Genomic DNA, 24545 nt, shown 5'->3' with positions numbered 1-24545 from the left:
ATAACATTTCTTTTCTTTTCTTTACCTTTGTCGCACATTTTTTAAACTCTTTACTAAAAGAGAATGTCCTGTTTAAAAAAATTTCATTTTAATAACAGAAAATCGCAAAATATAATATTCACCTGTTATTTAAAAAAAGAACCTAAAACGCGTGTTCAATTACATTCTTAATTTTTTAAATCTTTATCTTCTCCGCCTTCTTTAATTCTTTTGTCCTTTCTATTTTATTATCATTTTACACTTCTTCGATTCAACCTCCTTTCTTCCTTTCTTTTTACATTATTTCATTACTCTTCTTTTAATAGCAATATTATAATAATATTAAACAAAAGTATTCATTCCTCTTCTTCTCTTTATCTTCATCGCACATTTTTTAAGCTCTTTACTAAAAAAGATAATGTTCTATTAACCCTTTTAAGACGGTTTTTACAACTGATGGTACACATGTGTACCTAAAGTCTAGAAAGGGTTAAAGAACATTTCATTTTAGTAACAGAAAATCGCAAAATATAATATTCATCTGTTATTAAAAAGAACTTCCAAAGCGTATTCAATTACATTCTTAATTTCTTAAATCTTTACCTTCTCTTTCTTTAATTTTTTTATCGTTTCTTTTTTATTACTATTTTACACTCCTTTGATTCAATCTCCTTTTTTCCTTCCTTTTTACATTATTTCATTACTCTTCTTTTAATAACATTTTAATAGCAGTATTATAGAAATATTAAACAAAATTGCTGAAAATGAAATATAACACAAAGTATCCTATCTGAAAAAATCCATATTAAATCGATAGTCGCAGTCTCTCGAAGTTTATTGTTGACGCTTTTCCGTAATGCTGATTGGTTCTCTCGATGTGCTTACTTCGCGAGCTGCTGTCATCGCGGAGATTACGTTTTGACAGTTAATAGACATAACTGTTACATGCATCACGAGGTTAATGGTGTAATAATAATGTGTTGGTTCCGTTTCCTGCATCGATGAGGACTTTTCTTTTCCGTTTGGACGACTTCACGATTATTTTAGATAAGTCTTATTAAACGTTTATGTTTATGGTTATAATATCATTAACACAACAACAATTTGTATACCGGAAGAACGTGCACATTTCTTCTCGCCACTAACCCATGGTGGAAGTAACATGGTGTGTGCAGTTTGCAAGCATCTCTCTCTAATTCTTTGCCCTCTCGCTTGTTTTCTGACCGTTCAGACCCCAGGTGTACCAATCTTATTTAACTCCACAAAGTTGTTACAACTGAATATAGTTGTCTTCGTTGCACGCACATCATGTTGTATTCTCTCGGTCTTTTTTTATCGCATACGTGAATATCGTACGAGAGCCTCGAACAGAAGGAAGAGTGTGATTTGCATGTAAGTAATATTTTTTAATATTTTACAATAATTGAAGAAGTTTGTTCATATATTAACATAAATTAAACTGGAAAGGCTTCAAATAAAATTACATAAAATGCAATAAAATGACTCTTTGAAGGTCTCTTTCAATATATAAAAAGAAAAAACAAATACAAAAATTTAATTTTAAAGAATTCTCAGTTAATTATCTACCAAATTAGTTCGATCCGCCATAAGGCCGCGAACTGCACTATATATAGTGCTTTTCCTAGATCGCTCCGTTTGAAAAGTCGCGATTTTTTTACTCAATCCGCATAAAATGCCGCGAGTAATGTATAAAATTCTTAAGATCGTTCCGCTTGAAAAGCCGCGATCGTTTTACTCGATCTGCACAAAATGCCGCGAGTAAATGTAAAATTGATATTTTACAAACTTTGATTAATTTTTGTGGAAGTTTGACTTGTATAGGTTGCTCATCTACCACGAAAGTCGATGCAGTCTTGTTGAGATAATAACACTCTAAAGGAAGCAGGATCAGTCTTTCTTTAAAAATTTTCGCAAATCATTGACTAAGTCACCAAAAGTTGGTCTATGTTTATTTTTTGTTGCAAAAATTATGTTTTTGTTGCGGAAATAATTTTTTCATTTTTTTATTTTTTCTCCTTTCATCATTTTTTAAGTATTGCTTCTTATTTATTTTACAATGCACCGACGCACCATCTTCACTAAATTTCACATAAAATCTCTCGAATTACGTACGTCTTTCGAAATCACGCGTCCTACAAACGGTACAAACTGCAATTCTTTCAGAGAAAAGGACACAACGAACATATAGCAGAGTGGGACAAAGATGCAATCATAACAGTTGTAGTAACCTGATATTATCAAACATTTAATTTTTCGAAGTTGGTACACCTGGGGTCTGAGCGGTATCCGAAGCGAAAAAGGGGCGTGGTTTGCGGATTTTGCACACACCATGTAATACTTCCACCATGCACTAACCTCGCGCGCGTGCACACACCACTTAACCCCGCCGCACGTCAAAACGCGAAACGTCATTAGCATCATCATTGGCGAAACTCACGCCACAATCTCGACTCCCTTGACCACGCCAACCAACCACAGCCAATCGGCATCGCGGAAAGCGGTCAACAATAAACTGCGATAAATGCGACCGCAAACGCACTTCACGCATTTTCATCTCCTTTCTTATATAGGATTTGCAATATTCTCTTAATATTTTGGAGACATTTCGCTTTAAATCTTTTCGAACATTTCATATAAAATAGTCTGGCGATATTCTATTTGAAATGTTTCAGAATGTCGCAAATTAAATATTTTAGAGACATTTTATTTTAAATATTACATTCGCAATATTTTCTTAATATTCTGGAGACATTTCGCTTTAAATTTTTCCGAACGTTTCATACAAAATAGTCTGGCGATATTCTATTTAAATTGTTTTAGAATGTTGCAAATTAAATATTTCAGAGATATTCTACTTTAAATATTATATTCGCAATATTCTCTTAATATTCTCGAGACATTTTGCTTTAAATCTTTCCAAACGTTTTATATAGAATAGTTTGGCAACATTTTATTCGAAGTGTTTCAGAATGTTGCGAATTAAATATTTTAGAGACATTCTATATTAAATATTACATTCGTAATATTCTCTTAATATTCTGGAGACGTTTCGTGCGCGTAGTTGCGCGGCCTGTCAGCGACCACCCTTATCTAACCATGATTCAAATCTTTCCGAATGTTTCATGTGCCACCGCTAAGCGGCCACGCCGCGGGGGATCTTCTCGTGAGTCGAATGTGGCCACAGGCGTTATATCTAGGCGCCACAGCGACTGACTCACTAGCTCACACTTTAATGAGAATCTTAATTAGGAGCTCCTCGTTGTAACCTCGAGACGAATACTCGCTCTTATCTTTTTTTAAATGTGACGTGTGTGTGAAACGGTGTTCCACATAAAATTTTACATTTTTACAATATGCCGTTAATATGCTGTTAAACAAACCGATGGCAACATTTGCCATCATGTTGCTGTCATACGTATGTTTATTACCTTATTAAAAATTATAAAAGTAGTATAAGGAGAACCCCATTCCATATATGTAACGCCTGTTTCAAAAAATACATTCAGAACTATAGATATTTTTTCTATAGTATTCTAAAGTAAATCTGCGGCAGGCATGAGACATTCAGCTGACATCGTCAGAATGTCTCTGAGATATTCATCAAAATATTTCAAATTTCAAATGTAATATTCTAGCGATATTCCAAAGACATTCTGTGCTGTGTTGGTACTTACGCCAAGGATCTTATTTCAGTATCAAAAAATATACAAACAAGAAAAATAAAAAACGTAATTCAGTTTTATTGAATAAATATTTTTTTAAGCTTATACAAGTACGCGAGCTTTTCTTGCCAAAGTAATAAAATATTTCAAATTTGAGATTACAATGCTGCAAAAATTGTATGTTACCGTATACAATTTAAATGTTTGTTTACATGCTGTTTACATGTATAAAAATGCTGTTTATATGTATGTTTATATCACAAATTATCCATACAAAGATTATGTTTATAAAATTTCAAAATTATTTATACAATTTACACATAGCAAACAAATATAGGCTGGTCTGAAGTAACAATTGTCATTCATTTGTGTATTCATATAAGTGTATATATGAAAAGAATAATTAATATTGTTCATTGTTATATTGTATGATAGTCAAAAGACTTTAAAAAAAAGCAAGACAAAAGCATCGCAAATCAATGAATAATGCTATAACTATACATAGGCACTGTGTAACATACTTGCACTAAGTTTATAAAAGAGAGCTTTTTTTCGAGATCGAATTCTGTGCAAAAGTTTGATTATGCTTGTGCGAATATATAAACTTAGTAAAAATATATTTAAATACAGTTTAATTATATATAAAAATAATAAGCATTATTTGTCATTAAAAGAGTAATTGACTAATATATAGTTATAGTTATAATCTTACAGTTTTCATGACTATATGATTTTATCTTGAATACGTGTACATGTCGCTCATTTTAATTAACATTGTACTACATAATTAAAAACTTTGCAACGCATTTGATGCGTTATAAAATATATCTTTAATAATGATACAAGCCGCTTCAGTACTCGTCTTCACTCGACTCCACATACGTAAAGTCCTGAAATATTAAAAGATATAAGTCAACGTATTGTGTATTTAAAGTTAAAGTATATTCATAATAGAAATTTGATTCTTGTTAGAAAACTTCTTCTCTTTGCGATTTGACTTTAATTTCCTAACCAAAACCAAAATCAATCCACTATGCTGACATTAATACTACACGTAGAAATAAAACTGCAATATTATTATTTTCTTCTTTTGCCTTTTCTTTTTTATACCTCGTTTCTTAAATCAATGATTGTATTTTCACGATACTTACTATCAGAACAGCCCCCCCCAACAGTACGGCTTTAATCTTCGCGTCAAGATCGAGTGGAAAGTTAATGCAGAATATATCAGAAAATATCTCTCGAAAGCCACCAGGTTTCTTCTGAATCGCCCCAACGTGATGCTTCTCATCCATAGACATGACCTGCAAATTTGATTATTAATTCTCAAAAAAATCGTACACTTTGTGCAATAAAAAATCGCAATTTATCGCCAAATAATCGTTAAATTTATAATATTTATTAAATAGATAGATATTTATTTACTTCAGCTTACAAAAAAGCCATGAAGGGACTTGGTTTACAATCTTTATCCTTTACTCACGCATCCATCCATCCATACCTCGTTCCAAATTAGCCTGTCTCTGTTCCTACTCTTTACGCATTTCTTTCTCTTTTCCTCGCGCTCGCGGTACTAACTATACCACCCTATACTTATTCTTTTGCTTATCCTTGATACAGCACGGCGCGACAGTCCGCCCAGGCAAACACCGTATCATATACAGCAAGTCCGTCCACCCGAACGAACACCCGCATCACACCGCACCCATGCCTAGATCTATACCTACCCAGATAGCCAAACGTGAATACTCAATCTAAATCAAATAATTGCAGAAATTAAGTTACTCGTCAATTGCTATTATGCCTTTAATTTAATGAAAAAAAAAATGTTTTTGTTAATTCAGTATCAATATACTGAGTTTTATTGTCGAACAACGGTAGAACAATTGTTGCAAACAATGTTTATAGCAATCTGATAGCAACATGTAAACAATGATTATCATTCATGAGTTGTGAGCAACGTGTCAGCAACCAAATGGTAATACAAAGTTAACAGAAACATGCAAGTATTACTTTTATTCATGAGCAACATGTCGGCAACCGAATAGCAACTCTACTATAATAATAATTGCTGACAAGTTTTCAGCATTTAGTTGATAATGATGTTCATTATTATTGAGTGAAAAAAGTGCGCATAAACGCCAGTACCTAAGCGACCAATTGAAGCGAAGCGTACTTGCGCATGCATCGCCTAACCTACCTTTTTACTCTTATTATGAATGTATCATCTGTCGTTGTGTTTCATAAAAATAGTGAAAATTCAAAATGGCCCAGTGTCAGCAATGCATTTTCGACTTTTAGCAGCCACACTAGTAGCATGGAAAGGTAAGACTAGTACGTATGTATGTGGGCGCTTCGCGTATATGTGTAGAAACCGCGTGTCGCGCGCGGAGGGATGCCGATTCCGTCGGTGTGCGTACAGTCACGAGCTGAAAGGTTGCAACACTTTTTTTTCGATGAGTTTCGGAATATAGTCTTGTTCACAGAGCGGATGAACATAATTGGTTAGATTACGTTACTCGCATGACGTGATGGGAGCCAGTGGGTCCCGATAGAGCACATCCCGATAGCACACAAACCACTCACAATGGCAGATGCTTAGAGATTTTCCGTAGGTTGGGTTAGATAAGTCAAGATGATTGGTTGGTGGGCTATCGGGATGTGCGCTATCGGAACCCTCCCGGTGGGAGCATGCGTGCAAGCACAATGAATCGCATTATGCAATCACACCGTGAGTATCACGCCGTGCGCATATTGTGCTATCATCACGTTACCCGCACGACGTGATGGAGACATGCGCATATATTATTTAACATTTTTATTGTTTATAATAAATAAAAATTACAAAAAATACTTTTTTTATAACTGTAATATAGAAAATAGCATTTTCAGCTATGTATTTTCAGGTTTTTTACTCATTACTGCATATGATAATTAAAACCAGAGTTATCTTATTTGACTATAACACAGAATTGAAATTCGTTAAAATTAAATAATTTATAATTTTGGTAAAAAAAAAGTTATTTGCAATTGCATTGACGACGCGCCGTGACGCCGCTCATAAACAATCGCGAAGCGCGTTGCTACGCAGACTTTATAAATATTGATTAGGCGTCTGTGAATTATACATTTACATAGATCGAGTTCAAAGCTTGACGTGAAAGAACAAATTAAAGTGCTTTGTGCTGTTCTTTTGCTGTACAGCAGTTTTGGCCAGTTTGATTTTAAGATTACGCCAGATACGGCGTGTATAGACGTGTACGATTTTGGTAAGTATAATATGTGTATATATTTAATTTATAATTATTTTATTTAAAATATTAAAAATTGTTTAAAATTTTTTTTTATATAGCTAAATTATAAAATTTATAATAAAATTTCTAATAGTATTTCTAAAGTTTCTGAACGCAGGAAAATTTTAAATCAGGAAAATTCTAAACAATAAAAAATTCAAAATATGTATAATTTTGTAACAAAATATTGTATTTTTTTTAACTAAACTAATTTTTTAAAATTATTTTTATAGATAATCATGATAGAACCACTTTTTTTCTTTTACTGATTATGCAGTGCATTAGATTTTTATAAATCCCGTCCTAAATAATAAATATTTCATTACTTTGAGTCTAGAATCTGTCAAACAATACTTTGACGAATGTATAATCGTTCAAGTTTCAATAGAAAATTAATTATAAACAAAGTTATACAATAAAATAAAAATGTGTATCATATTACCTTCTTCTTCTCTATATTTAAAAATGTATCATTTATCGTTCAATCATAGTTGTTATTTTAACACTTAAAAACAATTAAAGTTTTCTGAAAATCGTAACTAACCAATTTTAGATAGCTGCTATATTCTATTGAAACATATATAATATTTTAAAAATAAGCGACAATCCAGCGATAGTTACATTATTTTTAAATATACTGTTAAAAATTGAAAGCGATCGATTCAATGGCATTTGAGAAATTGTGATATCAACCATGCACGTCACAAAATAGGCTTTCATTAATGTTTTATATCTTTGTGATAAACAAATATTTTTTAATTTTTTTTTTTAAATATTGTATAAAACGTAAAAACTTTTCATTCATATTATATTAAACGTTCAATGTAAGTTATTAATAACATATATAATTGAACGCCAAAGTCAATATTTTTTAACCCGTCACTGTGATGTTCTCCCTTAAAACACCGTGAATTAATCTTGCAATAATGTCTTTATCTGCACTTGTTAACATGACCATAATATATATAACGTATATTTTTCTTTCTTCAGATACAGCACAGAGCTGCCCCCTTTTTGAGGGACCATTAAACAAAACTGTATTTAAAGCAGAGGTCCAAGAAATTTTAAGGGTAGTAAAACAGCACGTAAATGTCGAAAATATAAAAATAAAAATAAAGCCAGCAACGGAAAAAAAGCAGCGAAGAAGACAATGATGGACGTGAAACATCAAACAATCAAAATTAAAAATTAAATTTTTACAACTCACAGTTCCTTTGTAACAGTTGGTATTCTAAATCTACATATAATTGTTTGTTATAATTTACATTTAATATTAAGGAACATATTAGCGCGATTAACACGTTAGAAAATGTGTGCATTTAAAAGAATACATGTGATTTAGTGCATAATCTAGAGTTAAAGGGAATCTTTTAAAAGTTGTAAATATTTTAATTATTGTGTCATTTATAAAATTGACATGAGCAAGTTGACCATAATGACATATGACTTGACTCGTTATTACAGCAGTAGAAAAATACTGTTTGCAAACGAAACGGTGCACGTCCAAACGGATAATAAAAAAATTAAGTCTATCAATGATACATATAAGAAAAAAACGAGTTTATGGTTAATTATATTCGTGCGACAAAGCAGAATATTATATACGCATGCAAATATGTAAGCAAGTATCTCTGCAACACGCAAAATTTTGCAGAAATAGTAAATTTTATCTATTTCATTAATCGCGTATCGATTTTGTATAAATTGCGCCATAGGTATCTCTAATTGAGTCGAGTTGCGAATGTTGCGTTTGATATCATTTCCAAAATTTATTGAGTTTGTCAAGTGAGTCTGTTTCTGTTGGTTTCTTGTCAAATGAGTCTGTTTCTGTTTTAATACAAAATTCTATACGACAACAAACTGGAGAATATAATCTGTGTTATATGAAATCCTAAATATTTATGTATAAGGATTATGGATAAGCTCCACGAACGTTGTTATTGCATACACAAAAAATGTAAGAAATCTAAACATATGCATATACATATGTAAATAATAATAAAAATAAAAAATATAATATATAATATATGCAATTATATGATTTTTTATTATTTATTGTTATTTTATTATTTTTTATTTTTTACATATACATTCTCATATGAGGTTCATATTGCTCGCATGCATGCAACCTCACGTGTGTGAGTCATACGAATCTCACGTGCAGATTAAAAATCAAAATAAATATGAGTTTCAATTTTCAATTGAAACTCATATGACTCGCACGCATGAAGTCGCACGCGTAAGAATAATATGTGTCTCACATGTGGATCAGAGATGCATCCTCAATTGAGACTCATATGACTCGCATGCATAAAGTCGCATGCGTGCGAGCAATATAAGTCTCACGTGCTGATCAGAGATACGCTCTCAATTGAGACTCATATGACTCGTAGGTGTGAAATTACACATGTACGAGCAATATGAATCTCATATGAGGACGCATTTGTGTAGTAATATGCGCGCACGCCGTGCGGATAATCCGCACGGCATGCGCGCATCATGATATCACTATGCAAGCATTTTGTCTGGGGCGGTGCTCGATTTTTGCCAGTCTACCGTCAGTCTAACCTAACCGTCAGATTGTGTTGCGCAGGTTATGCTTCATTTCTGCGGCCAATCTGACAACAGTCCTATCAACACTATTTGCTCGATTTCTGCTGGAATTAAATGCTAACAGTTTCTGTCCTATTTCTGACAGCAGTTTGTTGACACCGCAGATATTGCAGAGTCAGTATGAAATCTGTTGCCTTTCTAGCAACAGAAATTGATAGACTCTCCAAATAATCTGTTTGTTCACGTTTTGCTGACGGAGAATATGTCACTCATTCTCCATAAATCGTTCTGCCTGATTTCTTGCATTACCTATCGCCTTTTCTTTCCTATAACTGTTCCTGCCTTTATTTCTATCATTTTATTCCTCTAACCTATTCTCCTAACACTCTTTCTCTTTGCCCGCTTTGCCCTTTTCGCTTTCTTTACCTTCCATGTTTAATTCCTACCTTACCAACCTTCCCGGATTCTCCCGCCTCATTGTCCGCCCTAACCTATTCCTGTTCCTTCCACTTATGTCTTACAATATCTCCTCAATTCCTTTTCCCCTACATCCGCCTCCAATTACCCGTTTTCTCTACCTTCTTATCTCTCTAGTTCGTACCTCTTTACTTTCTAATACTTCCTAATATACTACAAACACTCATACTCAGCCTCACTCTATCTCCATCCACATCCATACACCATCACGCCACCTAACCAAGTCCTATAATATGCATTATTTATTTTTAAGTCCTAAACCTTAGTTTCAATAATCTTTTAAATGCTTTTAAAGTTAGCTTCATAAACAATTTAATAAGAAACCTGAATATAATAAGTAATAATATTGATAATAAAATATTATAAGTAGCGTAAGTTAAGTAGGATTTGTAGAATATTACAATACCTTAAAGAATGCGTTATCACAATTCAAAAATGACCCTTTCATCATCAATACTGGCTTGCCGAGTGCGTCGCGAACACAGAACTGAGGTTGCAAATAAGTCCACTCTTTAGTAACGCTGCCCAATGGAGTATTTCCGGAATATACTTTCAGTTCCTGCAAAAAAATTTTAGTCATCTGCTAATAAAAAACTGATTATAATCAGGATTGGGAAGTAATGTGTTACTTGTAACGCCGTTACCGTTTTCGTTACTTTTTTACGGTAACAAGCGTTACTTTTTATGTCTGTAACGGTAACGGTAACGGTAACGTCGTTACATTTTCCCAATAACGGTAACGAATTCAATCGTTACTTCATCGTTACTTTAGCTGGCAGAATCTATGTTTGATAAAATGTATGATGCGTCATTTTATGCTCGTTTAACATTCGATGACCAACATGCGCTTTATAGAACTCTGCCCATGATTAGTAATTGCCAAATTAAACAAGTACAAAGTTATTTCTTCATACAGCGCGCCAACAATAAAATCATATTCTTGAACCCTGATAACCAAGCGTGATTTCGCATGTTAAGTAAACTAATGCACTTTGCGAGTTGTTGTGAAATTACCGTCAATTTGGTGATACCGAAGTCCTGAGTTAGCAACGTAAAAACAAATAGCTATCAATAGTTTATGAAATTTCAATAACGTCATGTTGATAGCAAGATGACGACATGCAATAATCTTGCATTTCATATACAGTATCGTGCCGACAACATAATGGCAAACTGATGGCATATAAGCGAGCGCCTGCATCACCGCTAGACGATCCCGCCGTGTGTGTAAGGCCCCACGCGAACAAATAAGTGCTTGCGCCACCGCTAGGCGGCCACGCCGCGGGGGATCTTCTCGTGAGTCAAGTGCGGCCACAGGCTTTACATCTAGGCGCCACTGCGGCCAATTCACCAGCTCACACTTCAGTGAAATTTTTAGGAAAATCGCTGCTTGTTGTAACCTCGAGACGAGTACTCGCTCTCATTCTTTTCAAACATTACATGTGTGGAACGATGTTACACATAAAATTTTATATTTTTGCGTGCGTGCGTGCATGTGTGCGTGAGCGTGTGCGTGCGTGTGCGTATGCGCGCGCGCGTGTATGCGTATGTGTTTTATGTTTTTATGCGATAGAATAATTCTTATTGTCAGACAGTTGATCGCAAGGGTGCCCCGCGTAAGCGCCCGCGTCGGACGGTGAGTTGCGCCGCCACTGTCTATCATGTCTACACGGCCCGTAATTTGTTAACTTTATCTTCTTATAATTCAAAAAGTAAGTGTCGGACAAATTTTTCGTATAGAAAAAATCGTCTCAGAATTTATCCACATCTTTATAGGGACACATGAGTCAATTCTGAATCACCCTGTATAGTGTTATTAAGATATTACATGCAACTACAACGATTAAACTAAGGGAACTTTAATAATAAAACTACCTGCTCATAGGTAAAACAACCGGTAGATCTAAAGTGTCGACTCATACGAAGAACGTCTTTCTGATTTTTGTCGTACAAGTAGAATTCACAGCAACAACGGTGTTCCCTGAACAATCGCGGAACTGTTTCTGATTCCTCGGCGATGTAATACACCAACTTGCCCTTGTTATCCGTAATGACGTATTTGTTCTTATTTCTCTTTCCAGTAGAAACTAAATAAAATAACGTAAAATTAAAGTAAAATATAAAAATAATGTTGAATATAGTAAAGTAATATCATTCTCATGGTAAAAGAAGCGATTACTCAATTTTTAATTTTCTTCTTTTAACTAAAAGTAAATTATTTTTACTAATAGCTGTTTTTAATAAAAGTCTTATAAAATATACTCATATTTTTATTGACAAATAATACTTTACAGAAAGAAGGAACCTTATGTAAAATCAGTTTTTTGCTGAAATTGTAAGGAAATTATCTCAAAAAAAAAAGAGACTTTCTTTTGTGTTATTTAAAAAAAAAAGTGAGTTGGCCTCAGCGGCCGGGGAGCGCGTAGATATAGGTACAACTTTAAACATCTTTCTCTCAAAACGCTAAATTTTGCGCCGGGACATGTAACTCGAAAACTACTTGACCGATCATTTTCAAATTTTACATGTTTATTTTTCAACTCTCTGGTCCCAACATATACCTATCCGATCAATAATATATTTTGCTTTATACAATAATTATTAACAACTGTTTAAAGTGGTTGTTTTTGTTTATGTCGCCGTTTTTGCAATTTTATGAATTTTATTAATTATGTAGGTATATGTTGTGCGTTTTGCATAAACTAACAAAATTTTCTTGAAATTGTTGTTTCACATTAATTTTGTGATCTTGGCGTGTCCCGACGCAAATTTAAAAAATCAACTTCAAGCAGCTGTTGTGCCGCCGTTTTGAAATTTTTCAACACCAAAAAATTTTTTTAAATTAGTTTAAATAGTAAATATTATCGTATACTTTGTCTACGTTCAATAAATTTTGTCATTTTTTTTAAAAGAAAATCGAGAAAAAACGGCTGTTTACATGAGGTTTCCCCCTTAAAATAATTCTCGGTACACGCAGAAAAATACATACTGTAACATATTTCGTAAATTTATATATTCGGTACTCGGTACTCTATCATAAAATCATCATAAGCATCAAATTTATTCAAAACATATTCTGAATAAACAAAATAAAACAAAGGTTAAAGCTTTTATAGATAAATTAAAATTAGGAAATAAGAGCCACGCAGGATGTCAGACGTAAATAAATAAATCACAGCATAAATCCAATGTCAAGCAAACGTTTTGACCTTTAATGACGATCTTCTTCAGTACAGATTTACAAGTCGAATAAATACAGATTGTGCAAAAACGCAGTGTACATCTTCTTTCAACGTCTTAACATAACATAATAAACGACCTTACTGTAATAATTTAAATTTTGAAAAACACTAGATCTTACTTTACTTCAAAAATAACCGTAATTAACAAAGACTCACGATTCGATGCTCAGCGAAGAGCGCGCGATGTGACTACGGAGAATGAAATACATCTAAGCGTATACTGTTGTGTACAAGAGAAGTGGATGGTCCGAACCAGAGACCAAAACGTATGTAAAATGACTCTTGATGAAGAATACACGAATTCACACTAAAGACCTTGTGTTTAGCTCTTATTTGGCATTAAACATCACTTCAAAAAGAGAAGTGTTATATTTATATCTTTTAGTAGAGCTGAATGCTTACCATGAAACAAATCAGTTTTCTGCTTCATGAAAAGATGATCACGGCCCATAAGGGGTACCAAGCCGGGTGGATATGTCATATTTGTCTGCGACCAACCTGTAAGCATTAAAAAAAAAACAAACAGTGCTAATTCGATGCTGTTAATTATTTATTAATCGCTAAATAACATTAAGTCATTGGTGTAAAAATAATTACAGTTTTTATTATTTTAAACTTGATACTTATTTCGCAATAAACTTTTATTTAACTACACTTATATAATGTAACATTTTTAAGTGCAAAATTTGTTCTACTAATTTATGCTATTCTTATTTATGTTAAGCTCAAATTAATAGTAATATCTATTTTCTTAAAAAAAATATTTATAATATACATCAACGGAAATATAATGCAATCATACAATTCTACCAGGAAACAAATTAAGGAAAGGATAATATACAAGAAGATAAATATACAAAATCATAAAATATACATTAATTATATTATTTGCAATAATCTTTTTCATTATAAATAAGTATATCTTTATAAGCTCTGTTAAATGATACTTCTGAAATATTAATAAAAGTGGTTATATGTTCATTTCTGATAATATACAAGAAGTAAATAATATTATTTGCTTCAATATTTTAAATTATCGGGAATATTGTAACTTTTAAATGTAATAATTATCAAGTTTATGAACATTTTATAATAAGCATAATAATTATAAGCATAATAATTCATAATAATTTTTGACCGCAATAATATTCGTAGAACATTTTTATGATATTCCATAGATATTATGTAAAAGTAATATGCCATAAATATTATGTAAAAACGGACATATAACCAGTGTTGTGTAAGTTACTTTATTTTCAATATCTAGGTACAGATACAGGTACTTTGGAAAAAATGTACCGAGATACAATTACAGGTACTATGTAACGAACCGCCTTCCGACCCCCCCCGCCCCTCGGACCACCTAACCATCCGAACCTAACCTAACCGTCCGGCCGAACATCCGCCAGACGGCAATTAGCGGCGCATAGCGCCTAACAAATGTTACCGTATCAGAGTGAACGAGCGATCGTTCCCACGCTCTCATCTTCGCGCGCACGCGCTCTCGTTCCCGCGCCGTCCGCAGCCACGTTCTGCGCGCGTGGTCCGAAGCGAGAGACCCGAGATCGAGTGGCGGGGATGCTGCCGCCGGACCGCTCCGCCGTAATACGCCGCACATCCCCTCGCCTAGATCTTCGGGTATATAAGGCGACGCTCGCCGGAGGCAGGGACCTTATCCGCTTCTGGCCGATCCGCCGACTAGGAGTCCTAGGTTGCCAGCGAGATCGAGCGCCTCGGTCTCCGCTAAGCCACTTAGCTAGCAACCGCTTTCGCCTCCGATCCTAACTCCGTTTCCCGACTCGTCGGCCTGGGCTCAAGAATAACTTGGGCCCTGTCAAGTCACTTGACGCGAAGGCGATTTTCCATCAGACCAGCCTTCCGAGTCCGACGCCACCTCACGTACGGGAGTACGGTGCTCCGTGCCTCCACCAAGCGCACTTGGCGTGAGGGGGTGTCCTCCGGCGATCACTTGCGGTATTAACCGCCTCGCGACGGGCCGCGCGACGAACCGACAACAACGCACGGATCCATGTACGCGCCGCGCTCACCGCACCATGCACCGCGTCTCACACAAGCGTCACGGTCACAATAGCAAGACCGCCGCGATTCGGAGAAAAACACCCGACGAAGTTCCGCGAACCGCGTCTCGCGCGACAGGTGCGCTCGCCGAAGTCTGTGTAAATAGATTCCCGTACCGCGTACGCCCAAGCCTTTGTAAATAGATTACCATACCAAACTTGTATATATCGATAAGTACCGAATTTCTGTGTCACGTCCGTCTGCGCGTTTAGATGGCTAATTAAGATCCGCGTCTCGATCACCGCCTGATCGCAACTCCGGATTTCTAGAGCCTCGTACCGCTAATAGTACTGCGTACTAGTAACCGCAACCGTGATTGTACCGAATTAATGTAAAACTCACCGCGTGAAATAAACGTATGTGTATCTACCAACTTAAAACACACGTCTAATTCCTCCAGGCAACCTTTCGCGCCCGTTCCTGCACCGTCCGTGCGCGAAGTACGGTCGTTACAACTAGAAAAACAAAATACCTAGGTACAGGGTACCTCAATAATGTACCTTAATGTACCTAGTTACAGTAACTAGATACAAGTATCTAGGTACTGCACAACACTGCTTCTCAAATAAAGATTTCGGAACGAGATATTGTCGCTTCTAAAATTTCCATTAGATCGTTCCTCACGGGCGCTACTGACCCCGGACAAATCCGTAAATTCAGTGTATTCATGATTTTAGGGTCACGCACCTTAAATCTACAGAAGCGACTGGTCAATTTTCTTAGCGCGTACTCAAGCACAGCCTTAAATGTCAAGGAGTAATGTTCTGTTCTTTTACCTAATGCATTTGCTTGCGGAGCTGTTACAATTGGCGGCTGTATCCTCAATCTCAACAGCGGAGAATAAAGTGCTTGGTACCTTTGGTCGCACATTTTTCTACTTTCGGCTTCTACCTTTCCTGTGAACAAAGCAAACTCTAAACTGGCACGATCAATTGACTTTAATGGTGTAGGGCTAGCGTGGTGATATTGCGTGTGAGACAAAAAGGTGCAGTCATTAAAGTACCACTAAATATTTATTGCACATCAGCATACAATAACTCTAATATACACACGCGCGCGCGCGCGCGCGCGCGCACGCACGCACACACACACACACACACACACACACACACACACACACACACACACACACACACACACACACACACACACACACACACACACACACACACACACACACACATGTATACATATACATATATATACATATACACAGTAAAAAAATTTGTGTATTTGTGTTAAAATAAATCCTAGTTAAAACTTTTTGTTGAATTTGTAACATATCCAAGTGTTCTTTTAACATAATATGATTATGTTATTTGGAAATTTTGTGTTGAATTGATGTTCAACATTTCTTGATGTTTAAATAACACAATTTATAAGTAAATAAATAAATAACATAAAATTAATGTAGTTTTAAAACAAATTTTTTTTTAATAAGTGAAAAACATATACGTGTTATTTTAAGATATTATAAATGTTAATTTTACTGAAGAAATATGTTCCGTGCCATTAATTACACATTTTATACGTTAAACTATACAAATAATTTGTGTTATTTTCTTTCTGCAACAGTAGCCATCTGTTAAATAGACATATACTGTAAAAACAGATGTGGTTATTAGATGTATTATGTTAAATCAAACGCATATAATATGTGTATAATTAATGCATAAATCGTTGAATAACACATTTAGAAAAAAACAACACATCACTAAGATTACACACAGAAATTACACATAAAGCTCCGCAACATTGAAAAAAATAAATAAGTAGTTGTTATTGGTGAAAGTATATTTTTATATTTATTCTGCTAGGAACTTCTTGTTCTTCCAATCAATTGGCGCAATCAGTTTTCCTCTACAGTCAATTTTTAACAATTTGTTTATAATAATTGCAAAGTCGATTTTTGCAACGTGCTTTTTACAATGTTTTGTTATGCTTCGGTACTATTTCCGGTAATTGTTATTTTTTTATTATCTTTATTGGTCTGGTCATGGGCAGCAACAAGTTTTAATTATTTATATAATTTATATTAAAAATATCTAACAATAAGACTAAATAATTAACAGATAGTAAGAGTGTATTCGCGCGGTATTCAAGACGCAAATTTCTTTTTATTTAAATCAATTTTACTTTAAATATAACTTTTTATTAACAGTATCACGTACGATTAGCTCAGTGTTAGCGTATTAAGTTATTGTTCTAAAGATCTTAGGTTCGAATCCCGCCGTACCGATGCGTTTTTAAAAATTGTAAAATAATGCGTAATTGTAATTAGTAAAATAAAAAAGTCTTATATGCAAAACAGTGAATACAGATATAAGCTATAAAAATAATAAGATCTGTAAAAAAAATTTTTTTATTATTTTTGATTTACCTATACGTTTCTTGAAAATCTACACAGTTTATGTGTGAAAATGTGCATTTACACGCATGTAGATGTGAAAAGAATGATTATAAAGATTACACGTAAAATGTATTAAAGTGACACATTTTGTTTTTATTGTGTATTTCATATGTTAAATGTCACTGAGATCTACAACATACTATTACAGTTAAATTTAACATTATAAATGTATCTATGTGACATTAAATTTGTTTACAAAATTATGTGCTAGTGTTACATTTTTTGTGTTAATTTATTACATAATATTTATGTAATTGACTAACATATTTGCCTTGCGTAAAATTAACTTAAAAATTTGGGTGGACCGTTTGGGACATGCAAGATGTGTTAAATTTAACACAAATTTTTTACTGTATACCCCGTCAACCAAACGTGAACGAACAGATCATTCGGAGAGTCTACTATCAATTTCTGTTGCTAGAAAGGCAACAGATTTCACACAGACTCTAATATCTGCGGTATCAGCAAACTGCTGTCAGAAATAGCACAGAAACTGTTGGCATTTAATTCCAGCAGAAATCGAGCAAATAGTGTTGACAGTACTGTTGTCAGATTGGCGATAGAAATCAAACACAACCTGCGCAACACAATCTGACGACACACTGGCAGCAGAAATCGAGCACCGTGTGCTGACAAGACCTGGCGTCAGATTGGCGATAACAAACGAGCAGGATCGACGCGACAGACAGACAGCACCACGCGAACATGCCGTGCTGACAGCACCTAATGTCAGATAGACGACAGAATTAGAGCAAGACCTGTACAATACAATCTGACGGCAGATTGTTAGCACAAATCGAGCACTCTGTGCTAGCAGGATCTGACGTCACGCTGGCAGCAGAAAGCAAGCAAACCGAGCTGTTTTACATATTTTTAAAATGTGACGTCACTCTTCATGAATTTATTAAGGGCCTATTCAAACAAACTTGCATAATTGCATGCATAAATAACATATCCATAAAGAAAGTGATTGATCCATTTTCTTATGCATTTGCTTAATTATTGGACCAATCAATTTCTTTATGTATATGTTCTGTCTGTTTCTGTTTGCATTCTATACGCTGCAATTTCTATCTGCACCTGTCCGCGATTACGTACAGGAATCTGTATCTATCCGCATGTATTGTGTCCAGATTTCTATCTGCATCTGCCCGCATATATAAATAATTAAAACCCATTCCTGGCCATTGGCTGACTAACAAAAATAGTCAAAAAAATTGGAATTGAAAATAGGACCAAAGCATCACGATAAATTTCTTCCTGTTGAATCAGCTTTACTTCAAATATAACTTTTTATTAACGATATCACAAGTGTATGATTAGCTCAGTATTAGAGTATCAGATTATCGTCCCGAAATCTTAGGTTCAAATTCCGCCGGATCTCAATGCGTTTTCAACAATTGTAAAATAATACGTAATCGTAATTAGTAAAATAGAATATATGCAAATTAGATTAACTCATAATAAAAATAAGAATAAAATCTGCAAGAAAACTAAAAATAAAATTTTTTTATAATAAAAATTTTTAAATAAAAATGCTTGATTTCTGCTGCCAGCGTGACAGCAAGTCTTGTCAGCACGGGGTGCTCGATTTATGCTAGTAATCTGCCGTCAGATTGTGTTGCGCATGTTATGTTCGAATTCTGCCACCTATTTGGCGTCATGTGCTGGCAGCACGGCGTGTTCGCCTGATGCTGTCATTTCACTTACATAGAATATCAACAGGTTCAGTCAACAGAACGTAAACAGAATTTGAGATCACTTGAGTTCAGTCTGCCAACACGTCTTGATCGAATCTGCCGCCAGCCTGCCGACACAGTAGTAACATTTTGTTGACTGGGTGTATATATATATATATATATATACAGGGTGTCTAAATATATATATATATATATACAGGGTGTCTAAAAAAAAGGGTCACATATTTTGATAGCAGGTAGTATTGATCAAAACCAGAAGAAAAGGTCTAATTAACATGGATCCTAAAACTAATATCTTCAAAGATACAAGATATTTTGTTATTTGAGCTCTTTGTCATTTTCTTATTAGTTGTGTCATCTTTAGAATGTAATGAACAAAGGAGTAGGGGAGAGTGGGGTACAATAGGGATATCTTTTTTTAGGTGCCTTAAAAAATAAAAAATAAACAAAGAGAGACGAGTCAGACGATTAATCTCGTACTGACGAACTCTCGTATAGCAACAGTACTAAACACTCTTTTGTTTACTAGGGTTGCTGACATTCGTCAAGGCCTACGCAATGTCGTTTGACTTGTAGAATTTATTGCGAACCAAATCTAAATATCAGAAGACACACTCTAAAGATGACACGACTAATAAGAAAATGACAAAGAGCTCAAATAACAAAATAGCTTGTATATTTAAAGATATTAGTTTTAGGACCCATGTTAATTAGACCTTTTCTTCTTGTTTCAATCAATACTACCTACTATAAAAATATGTGACCCTTTTTTTAGACACCTTGTATACACACACACACGCATACGCACACGCACGCACGCACACACGCGCACAAACACACACACACACACACACACACATTCATTCATATATGTATATGTATTGTTTTTTTAATTTTATATTTCAGAATGACATTCTATGTTTTGCTTTATGCTAATTACTGTGTAACAGTACCAAGAATTTGAATTAACTTTGAACAGTCTTCTTTTCAAATGCCTGCAACAAAAAATCTGACTCAAGCTTGTCGGAAGCTAATATCATCACATGATGATTGAAACAAATTTAAATTTCATAAACATTTTGGTCTATATGGTACGTTTTTTATCTCTATTTGCATGTATTATTTATAACTTATTAAAATGTAAAATTTATATTAATGCAAAAATGTTACAGATACCTACTCAAGTGCACAGTTAATTGAGCAAGCGGGAGGGTTCCAATAGCGCACATCCCGATAGCCCACCAACCAATCATCTTCACTTATCTACCCAACCTACAGAAAATCTCTAGGAATCTGCCATTGTGAGTAGTTTGTGTGCTATCGAGATGTGCGCTATCGGGATCAGGCGTTTTTACAATTTTTCAAAACAGCAAAAGCAAAGAAATCTACAGGACTTTTTGTTTTTATTTTTCCCCTAAACGTCGTTGACATCTTGATGTTTAATTTAGGAACACTGTATAAATAATCAAATTTCTTATAGTGCTCTCGAGAGCAGTGGATTCTAACTCGATTCATGGCGGATTAATGACGTTACATGTTCTATTTTACGTTCTCATTGGATAATTCCAGCATACGGCGTCATTAATCTGACTCGGGTTGGGTTAAAACCCATTGCTCTCAAAAACACTATTATTGTCAGTTAGAAAGTTATAAATGTAAATATTTGTATCTGTATGTACATTTATGAATAGCATGCGGATCTATAAAAGCAATGAATGAGGCTTTAGCCAACGTGCCAACCAAAAGTGTCAACAATATTTTGGAACCCGGGATCAATATTGATGCAATATTGGAAAATAATAACTGTATAGATGTAAATGGATTATTGAAAAATAATTTTATAGATAAAAATGCCGGCGGGTCCCGATAGCGCACATCCCGACAGCACGCTCACAATAGCAGATGCCTAGAGATTTTCCGAGATTGGGTTAGATTAATCAAGATGATTGGTTAGTGGGCTATCGCACCGTGCGCTATCGGAACCCGTCTTGAAAATGCATTAAATGTATACAAAGATAAGTCGTCATGTAATGACACAGGTACATTGATATTTATATATTGAATACGGAATATATTTTTCTACAAATAAAGATCTGTTTTGTTTAAAAAAGAAAAAAAAAAAATTTTATAGATGCAAACATAAATACTGTTGTAAATAAATTGTTATAAATCTTATTATCATTTCTTTTTTGTTTATTAGGTAAAAATACGAACAATTTAATTAAAAATCTTATAATTCTCTTGCTTTTCAGAAATGCAAAAAATGACACTCGAGAAGTAAGAAAAACAAAAAGTTGTAAAAGGTAGGTTTCAAATTATTGTCATCAATCTTATTAAATATCCTATTCTTCCTTTCGTATCTCTTGCTGCTTTTGTATCTGAATAAAAAATGCTCTTTTCCTTTCTTCAGATTTAATATATGTCTTTCCTGATAATTCTATAAAACTACTTCCAGCAGTTTGAAGGAATATTTTTATCTATTATTTTTTTTTTCTATACTTATTAATGTACTTCCATGTACTTCTATATACGTCCAACATCCTCCTTTCTCGTAGCTATTATTTAAAATAGACCACCCTTGATCTTTAATTTTGTTTATCAATATTTGCTCTTTTTTATAAATTTCTTCTTAGATTATCTTGATTCTCCATCTTTTTTCTCCTTTCTTTATCAAACCTTCCTTTAGTCCATAATTGAACTATTTCCTATTCTGTTATTTTTATTAAGTATTTATTAATTGTAATGTACTAATTGTAACTGTAGTAATAATTTCTCTTTTCATTCTTTCCTTCTGTTTTATTGCCAAAATAAGACTATACAAATTTATCCGATTATTTATAATGTTCTATTTGTATCACTGCAATATCAATACTGTAAACGATATATTTCTTTCAATTACAGGAAACGTAACAGTTCGACCAACAATTGTGTCACAACAAATTATTCGTCGTTCCACAAGCAGTAATGCATTAAAATTAAATATCCAAAACAACAAAAATATTGAAAATTCATTGACATTGCAGCACTCGTTTTGTTGTGGTAAGTTTTATTTCATTTTGTCACTATATATATTTAGTTATTATGTATTCACTTATAGCTGGATCTTGGTGTTAATATTTTATTATGCAATTTTATATACATCTTCAAGATCAAACTGCACATTGAATAAATTAGAGATCCTTGAAAAGCTATAACTAAAATGAGAACAATATCGCGATTTTAACTGGAAATATTTTTTTTTAAACAAATTCTTCACTTGCAATATTTTAAATAAGTGAATTTTTATTACATGGTTGTTATCATTATTATCTAATCATCAATTTCATCTCTTGGTACTATTTTTTTGTTTTCAACCTATAACTGTATCAAGACTAAATATTTGAAATAATAGAGAGAGATATTTTGGCCGTTGCTGTATCAACACAAATTCAACAAGACTGCCTACTACGGTCGTAGCTAGGTCTTCATGCTTGTATTATCTATGTGATTTTATATACTTTCCTCAAGTTCCATAATATAATAAATAACAAATTTTAGTTGCATTTTTGCAGGTTAATTTTTAATTATTTACTTTTATATATTTCTTTTGTTGTATAGAAAAATGCCGCAAAAATTGCTTAGTAAAATTTGGGATGATTGAAAGAAAACTTAATAGGATTATTTATTTTCTAGAAAATGAAAAAAATGTTCATCAACGAAATAAAATGGAACAAGATATGTCGTTATTACCGCGTTTTCCACTCACAACAGTTGAACAAACGGAAACATTCAATAACAGATTGGAAGACATTAATGTTCGGCGACAATTTATAAGTATCTTGTTAAAATGCTTATGATAACAGTAAGCTAACGTTAATATTTAGAAAAAAATAAATTGAAGAAATTGTGCAATAAAATAATGTATGTATTATATAATAGAAAATATTGTTTTTGTTACAGATAAAAAAAATGGCGCAGTTTGGCGGGGATACTGTAGCCAAAGTTATAAAAAATATAATGCTGGAAACTCTTGGATATGAAGTAGCTGCGTATACGTGGACAGGTAAAAAAAAAGGTTATCGTTCAAAAAATCTAAACTGGCCGACATGATAATTGGTATATAATTTTAATATTTTTCTTGATTCTTTGTAGTTGCACTGAATTGTATTTAAACAAACATTTTTTAACATTAAATACAATTCAAATAAGATATTTTGTAGAACTACTTCATGTCATGTTAACATATATTTTAACAAGATCCAATTATTACATTTGCAGCAATTATTTTGAAGAAAAAGGATACTACTACAATTACTGAAGTAGAAGAATGTATACAAGAGTGGTTGAGACAATCCGGCGACAGAAAAAGAGGATTAAACAAGTAAATTTATTGTTGTTAACGTAACCTGATGTTAACGTAAACTTACTATTATTATAAGCCTTTTAATTTGTATATGACAAGATAGTCGAACATTAATAACGTCCAATTTGTTATTGAACATTTCTGTTTGTTCAACTGATACTGATTCAGATATATTGAAGAGTCTGCAATATAGTTTTTTGCATGATATAAAAGTATGTATAATTTATCATTTTATAGATATACGGTAGTTATCATTTTAATTTTCATTATATAAAAATTTGCACAAAAATGCTTTACTTTAACTATAAACATAATTTATTAAATTTGACATTATTAATAAATAATTTGATATAAATTTTTGAAACATTTCTTGAAATAATGCAAGGGATGGTAATTAAGTTAAAAAGTTTGGTCAAATTAACAATTCTTTTCACTGTTATATGAGCAACGTCCAAGATAATTAAATTTAAAAAACCGGACGCGCCAGATTGGGGCGGTGTGGATCGTTTCAATTTGCACACGTTCTCTAGACGAGTCTTAAGGCGCGTTTCATTAAGGATAGAATATACAAGAGGCGATACACGGATTATATGTGTGTGTAGTGTATATATATATATATATATATATATATATATATACTACTGTGTCCAAAAAGTAAGGTGACATTGCATTTATTTCGAAAATTCTTTATTTATTCTTGCAAATCAATTTCGTCCCCTTCAAAGTAATCCCCCCCTGATATAATACACTTATTCCAACGGATTTTCCAATCTTCGAAACAGTTGTA

At 33.5% G+C, this 24545-nt stretch overlaps 1 protein-coding gene and 1 pseudogene across 1 annotated transcript in view; one reads left to right on the top strand and one right to left on the bottom strand.

Moving 5' to 3' along the window:
- Nucleotides 1-3720: 3720 nt before the first annotated feature.
- Nucleotides 3721-24545, bottom strand: part of LOC105203917 (phospholipid scramblase 2) — a 129500-nt gene continuing 108675 nt past the window's right edge. The window contains exons 3-8 of the mRNA XM_039453970.1: nucleotides 16083-16202; nucleotides 13630-13725; nucleotides 11861-12072; nucleotides 10392-10544; nucleotides 4814-4966; nucleotides 3721-4552 (exon numbers count right to left, since the gene is read on the bottom strand). Of these exons, the coding sequence (XP_039309904.1) occupies nucleotides 4514-4552; nucleotides 4814-4966; nucleotides 10392-10544; nucleotides 11861-12072; nucleotides 13630-13725; nucleotides 16083-16176 (747 nt within the window). The 5' untranslated portion in view covers nucleotides 16177-16202 and the 3' untranslated portion in view covers nucleotides 3721-4513. The remainder of the gene's footprint in view (nucleotides 4553-4813; nucleotides 4967-10391; nucleotides 10545-11860; nucleotides 12073-13629; nucleotides 13726-16082; nucleotides 16203-24545) is intronic.
- LOC113004265 lies at nucleotides 21527-23975 on the top strand (annotated as a pseudogene).

Source organism: Solenopsis invicta, chromosome 10 (genome assembly GCF_016802725.1).
Source record: "Solenopsis invicta isolate M01_SB chromosome 10, UNIL_Sinv_3.0, whole genome shotgun sequence".
Taxonomy (NCBI): Eukaryota; Metazoa; Arthropoda; class Insecta; order Hymenoptera; family Formicidae; genus Solenopsis; species Solenopsis invicta.
The sequence above is the reverse complement of the archived record's forward strand: the minus strand, read 5'-3'. Positions and strand labels throughout refer to the sequence as shown.